The sequence below is a fragment of the Chiloscyllium punctatum genome, chromosome 12, assembly GCF_047496795.1.
Source record: "Chiloscyllium punctatum isolate Juve2018m chromosome 12, sChiPun1.3, whole genome shotgun sequence".
NCBI classification, from domain to species: Eukaryota; Metazoa; Chordata; class Chondrichthyes; order Orectolobiformes; family Hemiscylliidae; genus Chiloscyllium; species Chiloscyllium punctatum.
In genome coordinates, this window is record NC_092750.1 from 1,691,617 (window position 1) to 1,704,832 (window position 13,216).

A 13,216-nucleotide genomic window follows, 5' to 3' on the forward strand; every position below is an offset into this window, starting at 1 on the left:
CCTAACAGGGTGACGTCTCCTTTCCTGTTTCTAACCTCAGCCCATACTACCTCAGTTGACAAGTCCCCAAACATCCTTTCTGCAACTGTAATACTGTCCTTGACCAACAATGCCACACCTCCCCCTCTTTTACCATCTTCTCTGTTCTTACTGAAATATCTAAATCCTGGAACCTGCAACAACCATTCCTGTCCCTGCTCTATCCATGTCTCCAAAATGGCCACAACATCGAAGTCCCAGGTACCAACCCATGCTGCAGGTTCATCCACCTTATTCCGGATGGTCCTGGCATTGAAGTAGACACACTTCAAAACAGGTTCTCGCTTGCCAGTGTCAGGTACTTTACCCTCTGACAGTGCGGCACTCCCTCAGCACTGACACTCCAACAGTGCGGCACTCCCTCAGCACTGACCCTCCGACAGTGCGGCACTCCCTCAGCACTGACCCTCTGACAGTGAGGCACTCCCTCAGCACTGACCCTCCCACAGTGCAGCACTCCCTCAGTACTGACCCTCCCACAGTGCAGCACTCCCTCAGTACTGACCCTCTGACAGTGTGGCACTCCCTCAGTACTGACCCTCAGACAGTGCAGCACTCCCTCAGTGCTGACCCTCCGACAGTGTGGCACTCCCTCAGCACTGACCCACAGACAGTGCGACACTCCCTCAGCACTGACCCTCCGACAGAGCGGCACTCCCTCAGCACTGACCCTCCCATAGTGTGGCACTCCCTCAGCACTAACCCTCCGACAGTGCGGCACTCCCTCAGCACTGACCCTCTGACTGTGCCCACTCCCTCAGCACCGACCCTCCCACAGTGTGGTATTGTATTTCCCAGAAACATCTTGTTTCCCCACCTTTTTGCAGAATGATGATGCAGTGCTTTTACTCGGTGCATTTTGTCCTGAGGAACATCCACGGCAGAGGTGGGAGCTGTCTTCTTAAAGACAATAAACAGCTTGTGAGGCCTTGAGAGTTGTTTTAGAAGTTGGAATAATAGAAACAGCCTGAATGGGTGGAGTTAAACTCCCACATAACCAGGATATTTTTCTGCAGTTGCTGGGGTATTGAAGCTGGACGTGGAAGCCCTTATTCCTCTCCGTGTTCCAGCTATAAGCTGGGTTTCCCTTCCCACTGCTAGAATTGCATGTGAGACTCTTTGTCTTACTGAAATTGCCTTTGCCAAGGGTGTGTTTCTGGGATGTTCCTGTTTTGGAACTGTTAATTCTTAGTAGTTAATATATCTATTATATTGTTAAGTTACAGTTAAACAATTCTTTTATTTTTATTATGTCTGTATTTAACTGTTGTGTGAAGGTAAAGTGTGTTTTGCGTAACTTCAAGTAGTTTGATCAATTGAATCACATCTGGAACACAGCGCCTGACACCTACCTGACAATAAGACAAGATTCGCTTCTGGGTGACCTTGTTCATGTATATTTGAAGGGGTCTGCTCTGGTCTGGTCCGTACCACATTGAGGGCTCTTCTCGGGATCAAAACGTTTAATTCCAGGTGGGATTTTGGAATTTTATTGGACTCCAAGCAGTGAATGGTGAGCATTAGTGTTCTCTTTGTGAGTGTTGATGTTGGATGGTGTAAACAGGGTGTGCATTGTGCAGTCACAGCTCTTTCAGTCACGAATGGTGTCCCGGGGGTGGAATAAGTCATTTGGGGAGTTCTAGAAAAAATGACCAAGCTTTGGTTCTTGGTATATTCCAGATATTGACTTGAACTGGGCAATTTTATTCCTGATGAACGGCTTTTGCCCGAAACGTCGATTTCGAAGCTACTTGGATGCTGCCTGAGCTGCTGTGCTCTTCTAGCACCACTAATCCAGAATCTGGTTTCCAGCATCTGCAGTCATTGTTTTTACCTCGTTGATTTTAACCCTACTGCTAATATCTCCAAGCCAGTTAGCCTTGAGTCAGTGCAGCCTTTAATCCTTCCATTGAGTGCTCGTCCACACTGTGAGACTCACACTACCCAGTCACACCCCTTCCTCCCTCCATCACCACGTTGTGGGGCTAAATCTTAGTGAAATTCACCAGAATAGTTTCAGGGATCGTGCAGGGAGAGCCTTGGTGATTGTACAGAGACTGGGAGAAGCTGTGACTATTCTGCTTAGCTCAGACATTAGGAAGGGAAGAGATAACCAGGCAGTAATTTTCAGGTGGGATCGATTTGGCAGCGGTTGCTGGCAGTGCTGGTGAGAGGAGCTTTGTTGGAGTAAATCAGGAGGAAGTGCTTCCTGTATCCAGACGGCCAGTACTCAGAGGGACACAGGTTGAAGAGAATCAGGGGGTGAGGGGGAGGTTACAGCAGGTCAGAGGTTGGGAATCCTGCGGGGAGTAACTCCCCTCCTGACTCCCTGAAGCCTGTCCACCATCTGTAAGGCACCAGTCAGGAGTGTGATGGAATCCTCCCCACTTGCCCTGGATGGGGGCAGCTCCAACAACACTCAAGAAGCTCGACACCATCCAGGGACAAAACAGCCACTTGATTGGCCCCACACCCACAAACATCCACTCCCTCCCCCACCGACGCTCAGTAGCAGCAGTGTGTACTATCTACAAGATGTACTGCAGAAACTCACCAAAGATCCTCAGACAGCACCTTCCAAACCCATGGCCACTTCCATCTAGAAGGACAAGGGCAGCAGATACATGGGAACATCACCCCCTGCAAGTTCCCCTCCAAACCACTCCCCATCCTGACTTGGAAATATATCACCATTCCTTCACTGTCCCTGGGTCAGAATCCTGGAATTCCCTCCCTAAGGGCATTGTGGGTCAACCACAGCACATAGACTGCAGCGGGTCAAGAAGGCAGCTCACCCCCACCTTCTCAAGGGGCAACTAGGGACGGGTAATAAATACTGGACCCAGCCTCTAGATGCAAATCTTGATAAAATCAAGAAACAAGTTCACACCAATGTTCGAAAATTTATTGCATTTGTTTAAGCTGGAGCATGTTTGTTCTGTTCAGTAAATGACCTGCAAACGTGTGAAAATGAAAGAGAGTGATAGCTCTTTCAGGGAGTGTAAACCTGTGTGTTTATCACAGACACCTTCATCACTGTATTGCATCCCTCAGTCTCTGCTTCTGATTGATGGTGTCCAGACTGATACTGTTCTACAAATGAGTCCCATATGGACAATCTCCAAACTGGATTCTGTCACACAATTCCTCAGCCCAACTCCTTTTATTTTACCAGTTGAGGTGATCTGGAGTTTTGGCACATTGGGCTGCTTTCCTGTATCCTGCAGAAAACCTTCAGAAAGCTCTTTCCCTTCTGTCTGTCTGTCCGTCTGACAGTGTAACAGGAGTTTGAATCATTACTGAGAGAGAGTGTACTTAACAACCATTCCTGACAGATAAATCGATCAATAATCAAGGTTTGATTGGATAGACAGCTAAGGTCCAAGAGGGAGATGTACCCTCAGGCTTCACAGGCAATTTCTCTCCTCTCTGAGTCCGAGGTTCAAGTCTCCCACTCCAGTCGCCACTTCTGGGGGGAGGGACAAATTAAACTGACCTTCTGTTAGGTGATCTGAGTGCACTTTTTAAAGATATCCTGGTTCAATGTTTATCCCACAACTGACACACAATGTTATCATGCTTTTGTCTGTGGGATCTTACTGTGTTGTCAGCTATCCTACACTCCACCAATGGACACACTGCAAAAATACTCCATGGCTTTGAAGCTCTTTGGAAGGTCTCGAGATTATGGAAAGGTATAATATAAACAGAAAAGGTTTTCTATACAATTTCTAACAGCTTGAGTCGAAATCAATCGAGGTGGTGGATGGAGCCATGACCAAAGTGTAATACTGTTAATAAACAGAACAGAGACATATCTCACACCTCTCTCTCCATTTACACAAGTTGACCATGAATGGAAGGAAACAGAGCTGAAAATGTGTTGCTGGAAAAGCGCAGCAGGTCAGGCAGCATCCAAGGAGCAGGAGAATCAACGTTTCGGACATAAGCTCATTCCTGAAGAAGGGCTGATGCCCGAAACGTCGATTCTCCTGCTCCTTGGATGCTGCCTGACCTGCTGCGCTTTTCCAGCAACACATTTTCAGCTCTGATCTCCAGCATCTGCCGTCCTCACTTTCTCATGGAATGAAACAGCGAAGTGACCCAAGTTAGACAAAGCACAGAATACCAGTGAGGTGACACTGGACTGGAGATTGGTGCCCATCTGCTCATCACTTGCTGTTGCAATTTTTATTCCTTCAACCTCAACAGCTCCTCCTGCCAACCCTCTGTACGTGAACAACCTCTTCCTGAGACCAATCGCCAGCCTTCCCCTTCACACCCTGAGCCGCTGCTGTCTTGTTTCTACTTCCCTGGTGTAGCTCACTGTCACTAACTCTCTCTGTCCCTCCTTGAGTTCCTTCCATTCCCTGGTGAGCTCCTGCTGAGATAGATCAGGAGCCAATGTCAATGTCAGTCTGTTTTACCCAACACGACGGGAAAGGATTGTGAGGATCAGGGCACACTATTGGCTGGTCTTCATTTGGGGTGGGGCATGTCCAACACTGTTGCTGTTTATGGTCACAGTGCAGTTTCTGAGAACGTGCATATTTACAAAGCAAACAATACATTGGGGAAAATAGACAGTCTCTACATCGACCATGACAGCTACACTCTGTACAAAACACTTGAAGATCTGCATGTGAAATCCGAATGGGAATCGATGCTACGCAAAATCACAGACAGAACTTGGCAGAGCGGGAAAGGGATGGGGGTTTGAGGGGTAGAGGAGAGAGTGCCCCCTGCAGTGCAGTTAGATGGTGGTCTCCTTCTCTTTGTGCACCTGGCTTTGCCCATCTGCTGGTAGGAACTTGGAGGAGGCCTCGTGGGTCATGTACTGCAGGTGATGTGAGCCCCACACTGGGGTGGTAAGACACTGCCAGCGCTGTGGATCAGCAAAGACACCGTGAGTGAGAACCCTGTCAGGAATCCAGCATCAAATTACACTCAGTCAACAGATACAGTTCTCCACACGAGCCCTCCCTCCCCCCACTCCATTCCCCTCAAACCCCCATCCCTCTCTCCCCTCACTCTTTCTGTCTCTCTCTCCACTTCATCTCTCTCCCCATCCCTCTTTCTCCTCACTCCCCTCTCTCTCTCCCTCTCCCCAACTCCCCCTCTCCCCCAACTCCCTCCCTCTTTCCTCCACTCCCTCTTTCTCCTCACTCCCTCTCTCTTTCTCCCCACTTCCTCTCTCTCACACTTCCTCCCTCTCTCTCTCCCTTGCCCCCTCCCTCACTCCCTCTCCCCACTCCTGTCTCTCCTTCCCTTGCTCCCTCCCTCTCTCTCTCTCCCCACTCCGTCTATCTCTATCCCTCCCCCCTCTCCATCTCCCTCCCTCCCCTGCCACTCTCCCTCTCTCTTTCTCCCCACTTCCTCTCTCACACTTCCTCCCTCTCTCTCTCCCTTGCCCCCTCCCTCACTCCCTCTCCCCACTCCTGTCTCTCCTTCCCTCACTCCCTCCATCTCTCTCTCTCTCTCCCCACTCCCTCTATCTGTATGCCCCCACCCTCTCCATCTCCCTCCCTCCCCTGCCACTCCCCCTCTCTTCCCCCCCAGCTCCCTCTCCCTCTCCCAGCCTGTGGTGGGGGGGGTGGGGTGGAGAATCCCTTCAAATACACGACAGGAAGACTCACCCCCAACTCCCACACCACACCCCAATACCCCTCCTCACCAGGAGCCAATCAGGGTCAGTGTGACAACTCTCAGCATTGTCACCTGTCTCTGATCTTCCTGAACGGCACAAAGACCTGCACCATCGTCCTGACACTGTGCTGACCACAGGAAGCAGTTCGGCAACATGAGGCTTCACTAAGTCTCCAACTGTTGCTCATTGCTGCTCCAATTGGAAAAATGGGGTAACTGCGTTTGTCCTGACCACACATCACGGCATTTAGGGATGATGAGGCTCTCTCTCTCTCTCCATGGCAGCAACTTTCACACTCCCCCCATTCTCTGGGTAAAGTCATTTCTCCTGAATTCCCAATGGGATTCTCTCTCTCTCTCTCTCTCTCTCTCTGAGATAGAGAGGGCAGGACAGAGTGCGAGAGAGAGAAGGTGAGAGATAAAGAGAGCGAGATAGACAGAGAGTAAAACAAATGGAGACTGAGAGAGGGAGAGAGAATGCAAGGGAGAGAGAGAGAGACAGAGAGAGTGTGAGACAGAGGGAGAGAGAGAGAGAGAGAGTGCGAGACAGAGGGAGAGAGAGAGAGAGAGAGAGACAGATGGGCTGCATCTAGAGGCCCTCACTGAGTAGCCAGCGTGGAACAGCAATGAGACGGTGGGTTCAATTTGAACAAACCTGTTTGAGGGTTCCCTCAGCTCGCAGCATCTTGATCCCTACAGTGAGGGGGATACAGACCATCGAAGCTATTGCCAGGATCCAGCCAATCATCTCACCCCACCATGGGTACACATAGGTCTTGTTGTAAGTGAGGGGTTTGTAGTTGACAATGTGAAACAGGAAGATTCCCTGTGCAGAAAACAGCAGGAAGGCATCAGTTCACAGCTTCAGATCCAACTTCACAAAGCATCGTCCAGAGTGTGAGGGAAACAAAAGGTCAATCTGTGCACAGCAAGATCCCACAAACAGCAAATAGGTTGGATAACCTGGAAACCTGGTTTCCGTCGCAATAATTGAAGAAACTCCTATTGTTGTAATAGTGGCACGTTCTAATTGATAATGGAGACAGAGGTGGGACCCTGGTTAGTATCTCACCTAAAAGGCAGCCCCTCTGACAGTGCAGCACTCTCACAGTCATGCACTCGGACTCGCAGGGTGGGGCCTGCACCGAAAACGGGACCGCTGAGTTTCAAACCCTCCCTGCGGCATGTCTCTCTAACTGTGGAACAATCCTTGTGTTAGTGAGCAACCCAGTTTGAGGGTGGAGGGAGGAGGGGGGAGGTAGAGGGGTAGGGGGACGGGGAGGGGGATGGGGAGAGGGGGAGGTGGATGGGGAGAGGGGGAGGTGGAGGGGGAAGGGGGGAGGTGGAGGGAGGAGGGGGAGGTAGAGGGGGAGGTGGAGTGGGGGAGGTGGAGTGGGGAGGTGGAGTGGGGGAGGTGGAGGGGGGGAGGTGGTGGGGGTTGGGGAGGTGGAGGGGAGAGGTGGAGGGGGAGGTGGAGGGGAGAGTTGGAGGGAGAGGTGGAGGTGGAGGGGGAGGGGGAGGGGGGAGGGGGAAGGGGAGGGGGAGGTGGAGGGGGAGATGGAGGGGAGAGGTGGAGGGGAGAGGTGGAGGTGGAGGGGGAGAGTTGGAGGGAGAGGTGGAGGTGGAGGGGGAGGGGGAGGGGGGAAGGTGAGGCTTGGGGATTGCTGGTTAAAGGGAAATCACAGCTGATCAGGAAAAGGAGGTAATCCATCAACATCAGGACAAATTGTAAGAGGGAATCGTGCTGGTTGGAACACGGAGCTCAGGGTGGCTCAGTGGTTAGCACTGCTGCCTCACAGCACCAGGGTCCCAGGTTTGATTCCTGCCTCAGGCGATTCTCTGTGTGGAGTTTGTACATTCTCCCTGTGTCTGCATAGGTGTGCTCCAGTTTCCTCCCACAATCCAAAGATGTGCCGGTCAGGGTGAGTTGTCCCGTAGTGTCCAGGGATGTGTAAGCTAGGTGGGTTAGCCATGGGAAATGTGGGGATGGGTCTAGGAGGATGCTCTTTGGAAGTTCAATGTAGACTTGATGGGCCGAATGGGCTGCTTCCGCACTGTAGGGATTCAATGCTTTGGGAGGAACTTCCAAAATTAGAATGCTAATTGGGGTATGATCGGAAAAGGTTACATCTTGTTGAAGCTTTTCACATTGTATCTATCAGGACCATTCACAAGAATAGCAATTCCAGGGGAAACCTAACATTTACACAGCGTGACAGGAGCATACTGATTGGTTGGCAATTGGACACTGATTATCAGAGGCATTTCCATTGGAAGGCATCCATTAATGCAGTTGGCAGTTAACTGTCAGGATTTATTTAAATTTTAAATTAGGTGAGTTGCTTCTGATTGGTCAGAGAATTACATGAGTCTATTTGCTGGCCAATCAGAACTCTCCACTCAAGGAGTATAAGCATTGAATTTACATTAGAGCCCGGGTGTCCTTGGAGAAGGACCACGCGGTGTCCACCGACACCCTGGAGTTGTTCAGGGAGTGGAGTGCATTATTTCTCCCTCCAACTCTATTTTGATTTAGTCCCTACCCTCCCCTTCACTGTTTTGATCACACAGCATTGCCCTTTGATGTCAAGGGCAGTGCTTGTCACTGGCCACCCGGGTGTCTTTCCTATCTTCCTGGTGGTGGAAATTGAATAAAGATTCGTGCACTTTGTGTCTTTCACTGTGTCTCACACCTGCACACACACACACACACACACACACACACACACACACCATGGGTGCTGGGGAAAAAAACCAAAAAAAACCAAAAAAAATGCATTGAATTAGTATTCTTGTGAAATGTCCTGATGAAGGCGAGACAATAATCTTTGATATAAAAAAAAGTCTTTACCCAGTGATACTGTAGTTCTACATAACCAAGCAATTATTTGGATTATATATTCATTGTGTTGAATTGTTTTCATTTGCTAGCCACACAATAGACTGCAGTGTAATTAATTGTTGATTGAGGAAGTGTATGTTTATCATTTGTAAATGAATATAACAACCTGCAAATATTGACTCCAGCTGTATCCTTCAACCAGTTAGCTTTCAGGATGAGAGCACGAGTGAGACAAAGAGGGATTAGCCTCAGTAATGTTGGTGAAGGAGTTAGAGGTTAGTTTATCTGTTAACCAATTGGAATACTCACTGGGCCAAGCACTCCCCTAAAAGTCTTGCTTCTAAAATTTGAAGATCCAAATTGGGAGGGTAAGCATAATTTAATTTTGGATTAATAATCCAGAAAATGCAGACTCACACGATGTCAGATTTAACCCCGTGATTACCAGCTATCTAACATGGAGGCTAGAACAGGTCACAACACCCAGAGAGACTGGGAGCCCTGTAATTGGGAAGAAACATTAAACCCGCTGAGAGGTACATCAGCGACTAGCAAGCCCCAGTCAGGAGCCTCCCCTCCTCCCCCAATGACCCCGGTCAGGAACGACCCCCAACATTTCACGGTAAATGGAGATTTGAGGATCTGGGTCACTCACCACACAGACACAAGGGGTGATAAAGAGCCAGCACCATTTGATCCAGGGTAAAGGCCGATAGCCGATCATTCGGGCAATGTCATCGATGAAGCGATCAGCACCTGCCAAGTGGGAGAGTCAGAAACAACTGCCATCACTTCACATTTTACACAAGCTCACCCTTCAACCCCACACACTGGGGCTGGGCCCTCATGCCCCCACACCCTCCCCCCCCATACAGTGGGACAGGGGTCAGAGGTCAGAGGTGACCAGTGGACCAATGGCATGGACTGGGAGGGTACCAGCTGATTACCCAGGGTCAGAGGAAAAACTGGAGCAACCCAATGGGGAAACAAGATGGGGCAGAGCGAGTGCCAGCTAGTTAACTGCTAGGCATGCACTAACCAACAGGGGGTGCGAGAGGGGAATGGGGCTGGGGAGGTAGGTGGGACGGAGCAAGGGGGAGGGCGTGGGGGGGGGGGAAGGAGTGGGGGAGGGGTGTGAGGGAGGGGAGGGTGTGGAGGGAATGGGGAGGGGAGTGGGGTTGGGGAGGGATTGAGGGAGGGGAATGAGGGGGGGATAGAGTAAGGGAGGGGGAGTGAGGGAGAGGAGTGGGGAGGGGAGGAAGTGTGGGAGGGGAGGGGAGGGTGTGGAGGGAATGGGGAGGGGAGTGGGGTGGGGAGGGATTGAGGGAGGGGAGTGAGGGAGGAGAGTGAGGGAGGGGAGGGAGTGGGGGAGGGTGTGAGGGAGGGGAGTGGGGGAGGGGAGTGAGGGAGGGGGAGTGGGGGAGCGGAGTGGGGGAGTGGGGAGGGGAGGGGAGGGGAGGGTGTGGAGGGAATGGGGGAGGGGAGTGGGGTGGGGAGGGAGTGAGGGAGGGGTGTGAGGGAGGGGAGGGGAGTAGGGGAGGGGAGGGAGTAAGGGAGGAGAGTTGGGAGGGGAGTGAGGGAGGGGAGTGGGGGAGGGGAGTGGGGGAGCGGAGTGGGGGAGTGGGGAGGGGAGGGGAGGGGAGGGTGTGGAGGGAATGGGGGAGGGGAGTGGGGTGGGGAGGGAGTGAGGGAGGGGTGTGAGGGAGGGGAGGGGAGTAGGGGAGGGGAGGGAGTAAGGGAGGAGAGTTGGGAGGGGAGTGAGGGAGGGGAGTGGGGGAGGGGAGTGGGGGAGGGGAGTGGGGGAGGGGAGTGGAGGTTCGATGTGGAATGAATCCCCTCATTCATTTGAGGAAGGGAGCTCTTGGAAGCCGGAGAGATCCCTCTCAATGTGAGGAGCAGGGACCCATCCCAGATGAGGCATGTCGACGTCTCTGAGCAATTATTTGAGGTTAAACATTGTCTCTCTCAGAGCACCCCCCCCCCTCTGCCCTACCCCCCCACCCACCCCCCACCCCCACCACCCCCACCCCCCCCCCCACCCCCCCGCCACTTTCCAAGAGTATGTAATCATCTCATTTCCTCCCACGTTCCCCACATTATCAGGAAAGTTGTTTCCTAACAGCTTCTATTGAGCAATACGCCATTTCCGGAATGTTCAGAGTGCCGAGGGGTTTGGCTGGGCTCTGAGGGACAGATGACAGGGTGCTCAGGGAGAGAGAGAGAGAGAGAGGGAGAGAGAGACAGAGAGAGAGAGACAGAGAGACAGAGAGAGACAGAGAGAGAGGGAGAGACAGAGAGAGAGGGAGAGAGAGACAGAGAGAGAGGGAGAGAGAGACAGAGAGAGAGGGAGAGACAGAGGGAGAGACAGAGAGAGGGAGAGACAGAGAGAGGGAGAGAGAGGGAGAGGGAGAGAGAGAGAGAGAGAGTGAGGGAGAGACGGAGAGACAGAGAGAGAGGGAGAGACAGAGAAATGCAGGGATGAGGAGCACACCCTTTCACTCTGTTCCCTGTTTGATCGGGACGTTGCTGCGGTGGGTGGCAGGAGAAACATTCCGAAGGACAATGTGCCAATAATTAGCAGGACATGGGTGGTAGGAGGTAGGAGTGGGGGCAGTGGGATTAATCAGGAAGCTCTTTCTGAGTCAGCTGTTTTCCCTGGAGCGTCGGAGGCTGAGGGGTGACCTCAAAGGTTTATAAGATCATAAGGAGCATGGACAGGATAAATAGACAAAGTCTTTTCCCTTTGGGGTGGAAAAATTGAAAACTAGGGGCAGATTTTTAAAGTGATTTCAAAGGGCCCTAAGGGGCAACCTTTGCACACAGAGGGTGGTGTATACGAGGAATGAGATGCCAGAGGAAGTGGTAGATGTCAGTACACTCACAAGGTTTAAAAGACTTTTGGACACGAACATGAGTAGGAAAGGTTTACAGGGATATGGGTCAAACACAGGCAAATGGGACTAGATTAGGTTGGGAAACCTGGTTAGCATAGACAAGGTGGGCCGAAGGGTCTGTTTCTGTGCTCTATGAATAGCCTCCTGCTGTGTGTAGGGGCCTAGATTGTAACTGTTGGTTAAGAGGGATCATGTGAGATATATTTTGGTTCTGAATGACGGTGGAGTTTGGTCTGTCCATGGGCTGATAGCCATAGCTCCCCAATGTGGGGTTATCAGGGAGCGAGAGACAGAGACCTCTTACCATATATCCATGCCACCACCACACACTCCCAGAACGCCTGCCACAGCAAGGTGATGCCACTAGCAGAGTAATAGTCAAACAGCTGGAAGATGTACATGCCACCCTGCGGAATATAGCAGAGCAGGAGTTAGACACAGCAACGGAACAGCACAGGGAGGCCATTCTGCCCCAAACTGCCCCACCAGTCAATTCCAGAGCCAGACCAGAAAGGTTTTGGTTTGAAACACGTTACACACCAGGGACTGCAGCGGGTCAAGAAGGAAGCTCACCCCCACTTTCTCAAGGGGGCAACTAGGGACGGGCAATAAATACTAGGCCCAGCCAGTGACCCCAACACCCCTCAACTGATCCACCTCCGATGAGAAACTGACATATACCAAAGTTACTCAATTCTGGGGCAGTTGTGTGGTACAGCAGCAATTAGGTGGGGAGGGTGTTACCTCTCAGCATGTGGAGGGCATTATAATCCACTCACAGGATATGGCCATCACTGACTGGGTGATTACCCCATTGCTGTGGGTCTGGAGTTACATGCAGGCTGGATTCGGTAAAGGTGGTGCAGGTTTGGTGGGGGAGGGAATGGGGTGGGAGCAGGGGAGAGTGGGGGGAACATTGAGAAGTGATCTCAGCTGCCAAAGAGCCACAGCGCATCCCCGCATCTGCCCCCATCACCCACTCACGCCCAACCACTCACCCCCAGCCCGTCACCCACTCAGGGAATCCTGACGGACAGGATATACATGTATTTGGAAAGGCAAGGACTGATTAGGGATAGTCAACATGGCTTTGTGTGTGGAAAATCATGTCTCACGAACCAAAAGAGAAAATGCTGGAAAATCTCAGCAGGTCTTGCAGCATTCTGTAAGGAGAGAAAAGAGCTGACGTTTCTAGTCTAACTGATCCTTTGTCAAAGCTAAAAAAAAGGGAGAAATAGGGAGGTATTTATACTGGGCTGAGAGAAGGTGAGTCATGGCTCCAGACGCAAAGGTAGCAATAAAGAGGTGATAATGACAGTGCAGAGAGAGATTAAGGGAGATTAGGAACTGTGAATGACCAAGGCTAAAGCCAGTGCTATGTGACAAAATATGTGGGGGTTGGGGGGGGAGGGGTGAAGCAGAGGCAAAATGGAAAACAGGGGAGAAGGGTAGCAAAGGAGGAAGAGGAGAGGAAAAAGGTGATGAGAGAGTGGGGAGCGAGAGAAGGAGAGACAATCAAGGAATAAGAGGTACAGAACAGTGAAAAAAATATATAAAAAAGAAACAAAATGAATGAAATAAAATTATGGAGCAGAATGAAAACAGAGGGGTCGAGATGGGATAATCATCTGAAGTTGTTGAATTCAATATTGAGACCGTCAGGCTGTAACGGGCCTAGTCGGAAGGTGAGATGCTGTTCCTCCAGTTTGTGGTGAGCTTCACTGGAACATTGCAGCAGGCCAAGGACAGACATGTGGGTATGGGAGCAGGATTGGGTGGTGAAGTGGCAAACCAC

The 13,216-nt window shown here is 51.3% G+C and overlaps 1 protein-coding gene across 1 annotated transcript in view; it reads right to left on the reverse strand.

The window, feature by feature from the left end:
* Positions 1-4,047: 4,047 nt before the first annotated feature.
* The window catches only part of LOC140483545 (sodium- and chloride-dependent creatine transporter 1-like), a 172,658-nt gene continuing 163,489 nt past the window's right edge, over positions 4,048-13,216 (reverse strand). Inside the window, exons 11-14 of the mRNA XM_072581735.1 lie at positions 11,726-11,828; positions 9,183-9,283; positions 6,341-6,511; positions 4,048-4,924 (exon numbers count right to left, since the gene is read on the reverse strand). Coding sequence (XP_072437836.1) covers positions 4,793-4,924; positions 6,341-6,511; positions 9,183-9,283; positions 11,726-11,828 — 507 coding nt within the window. The 3' untranslated portion in view covers positions 4,048-4,792. The remainder of the gene's footprint in view (positions 4,925-6,340; positions 6,512-9,182; positions 9,284-11,725; positions 11,829-13,216) is intronic.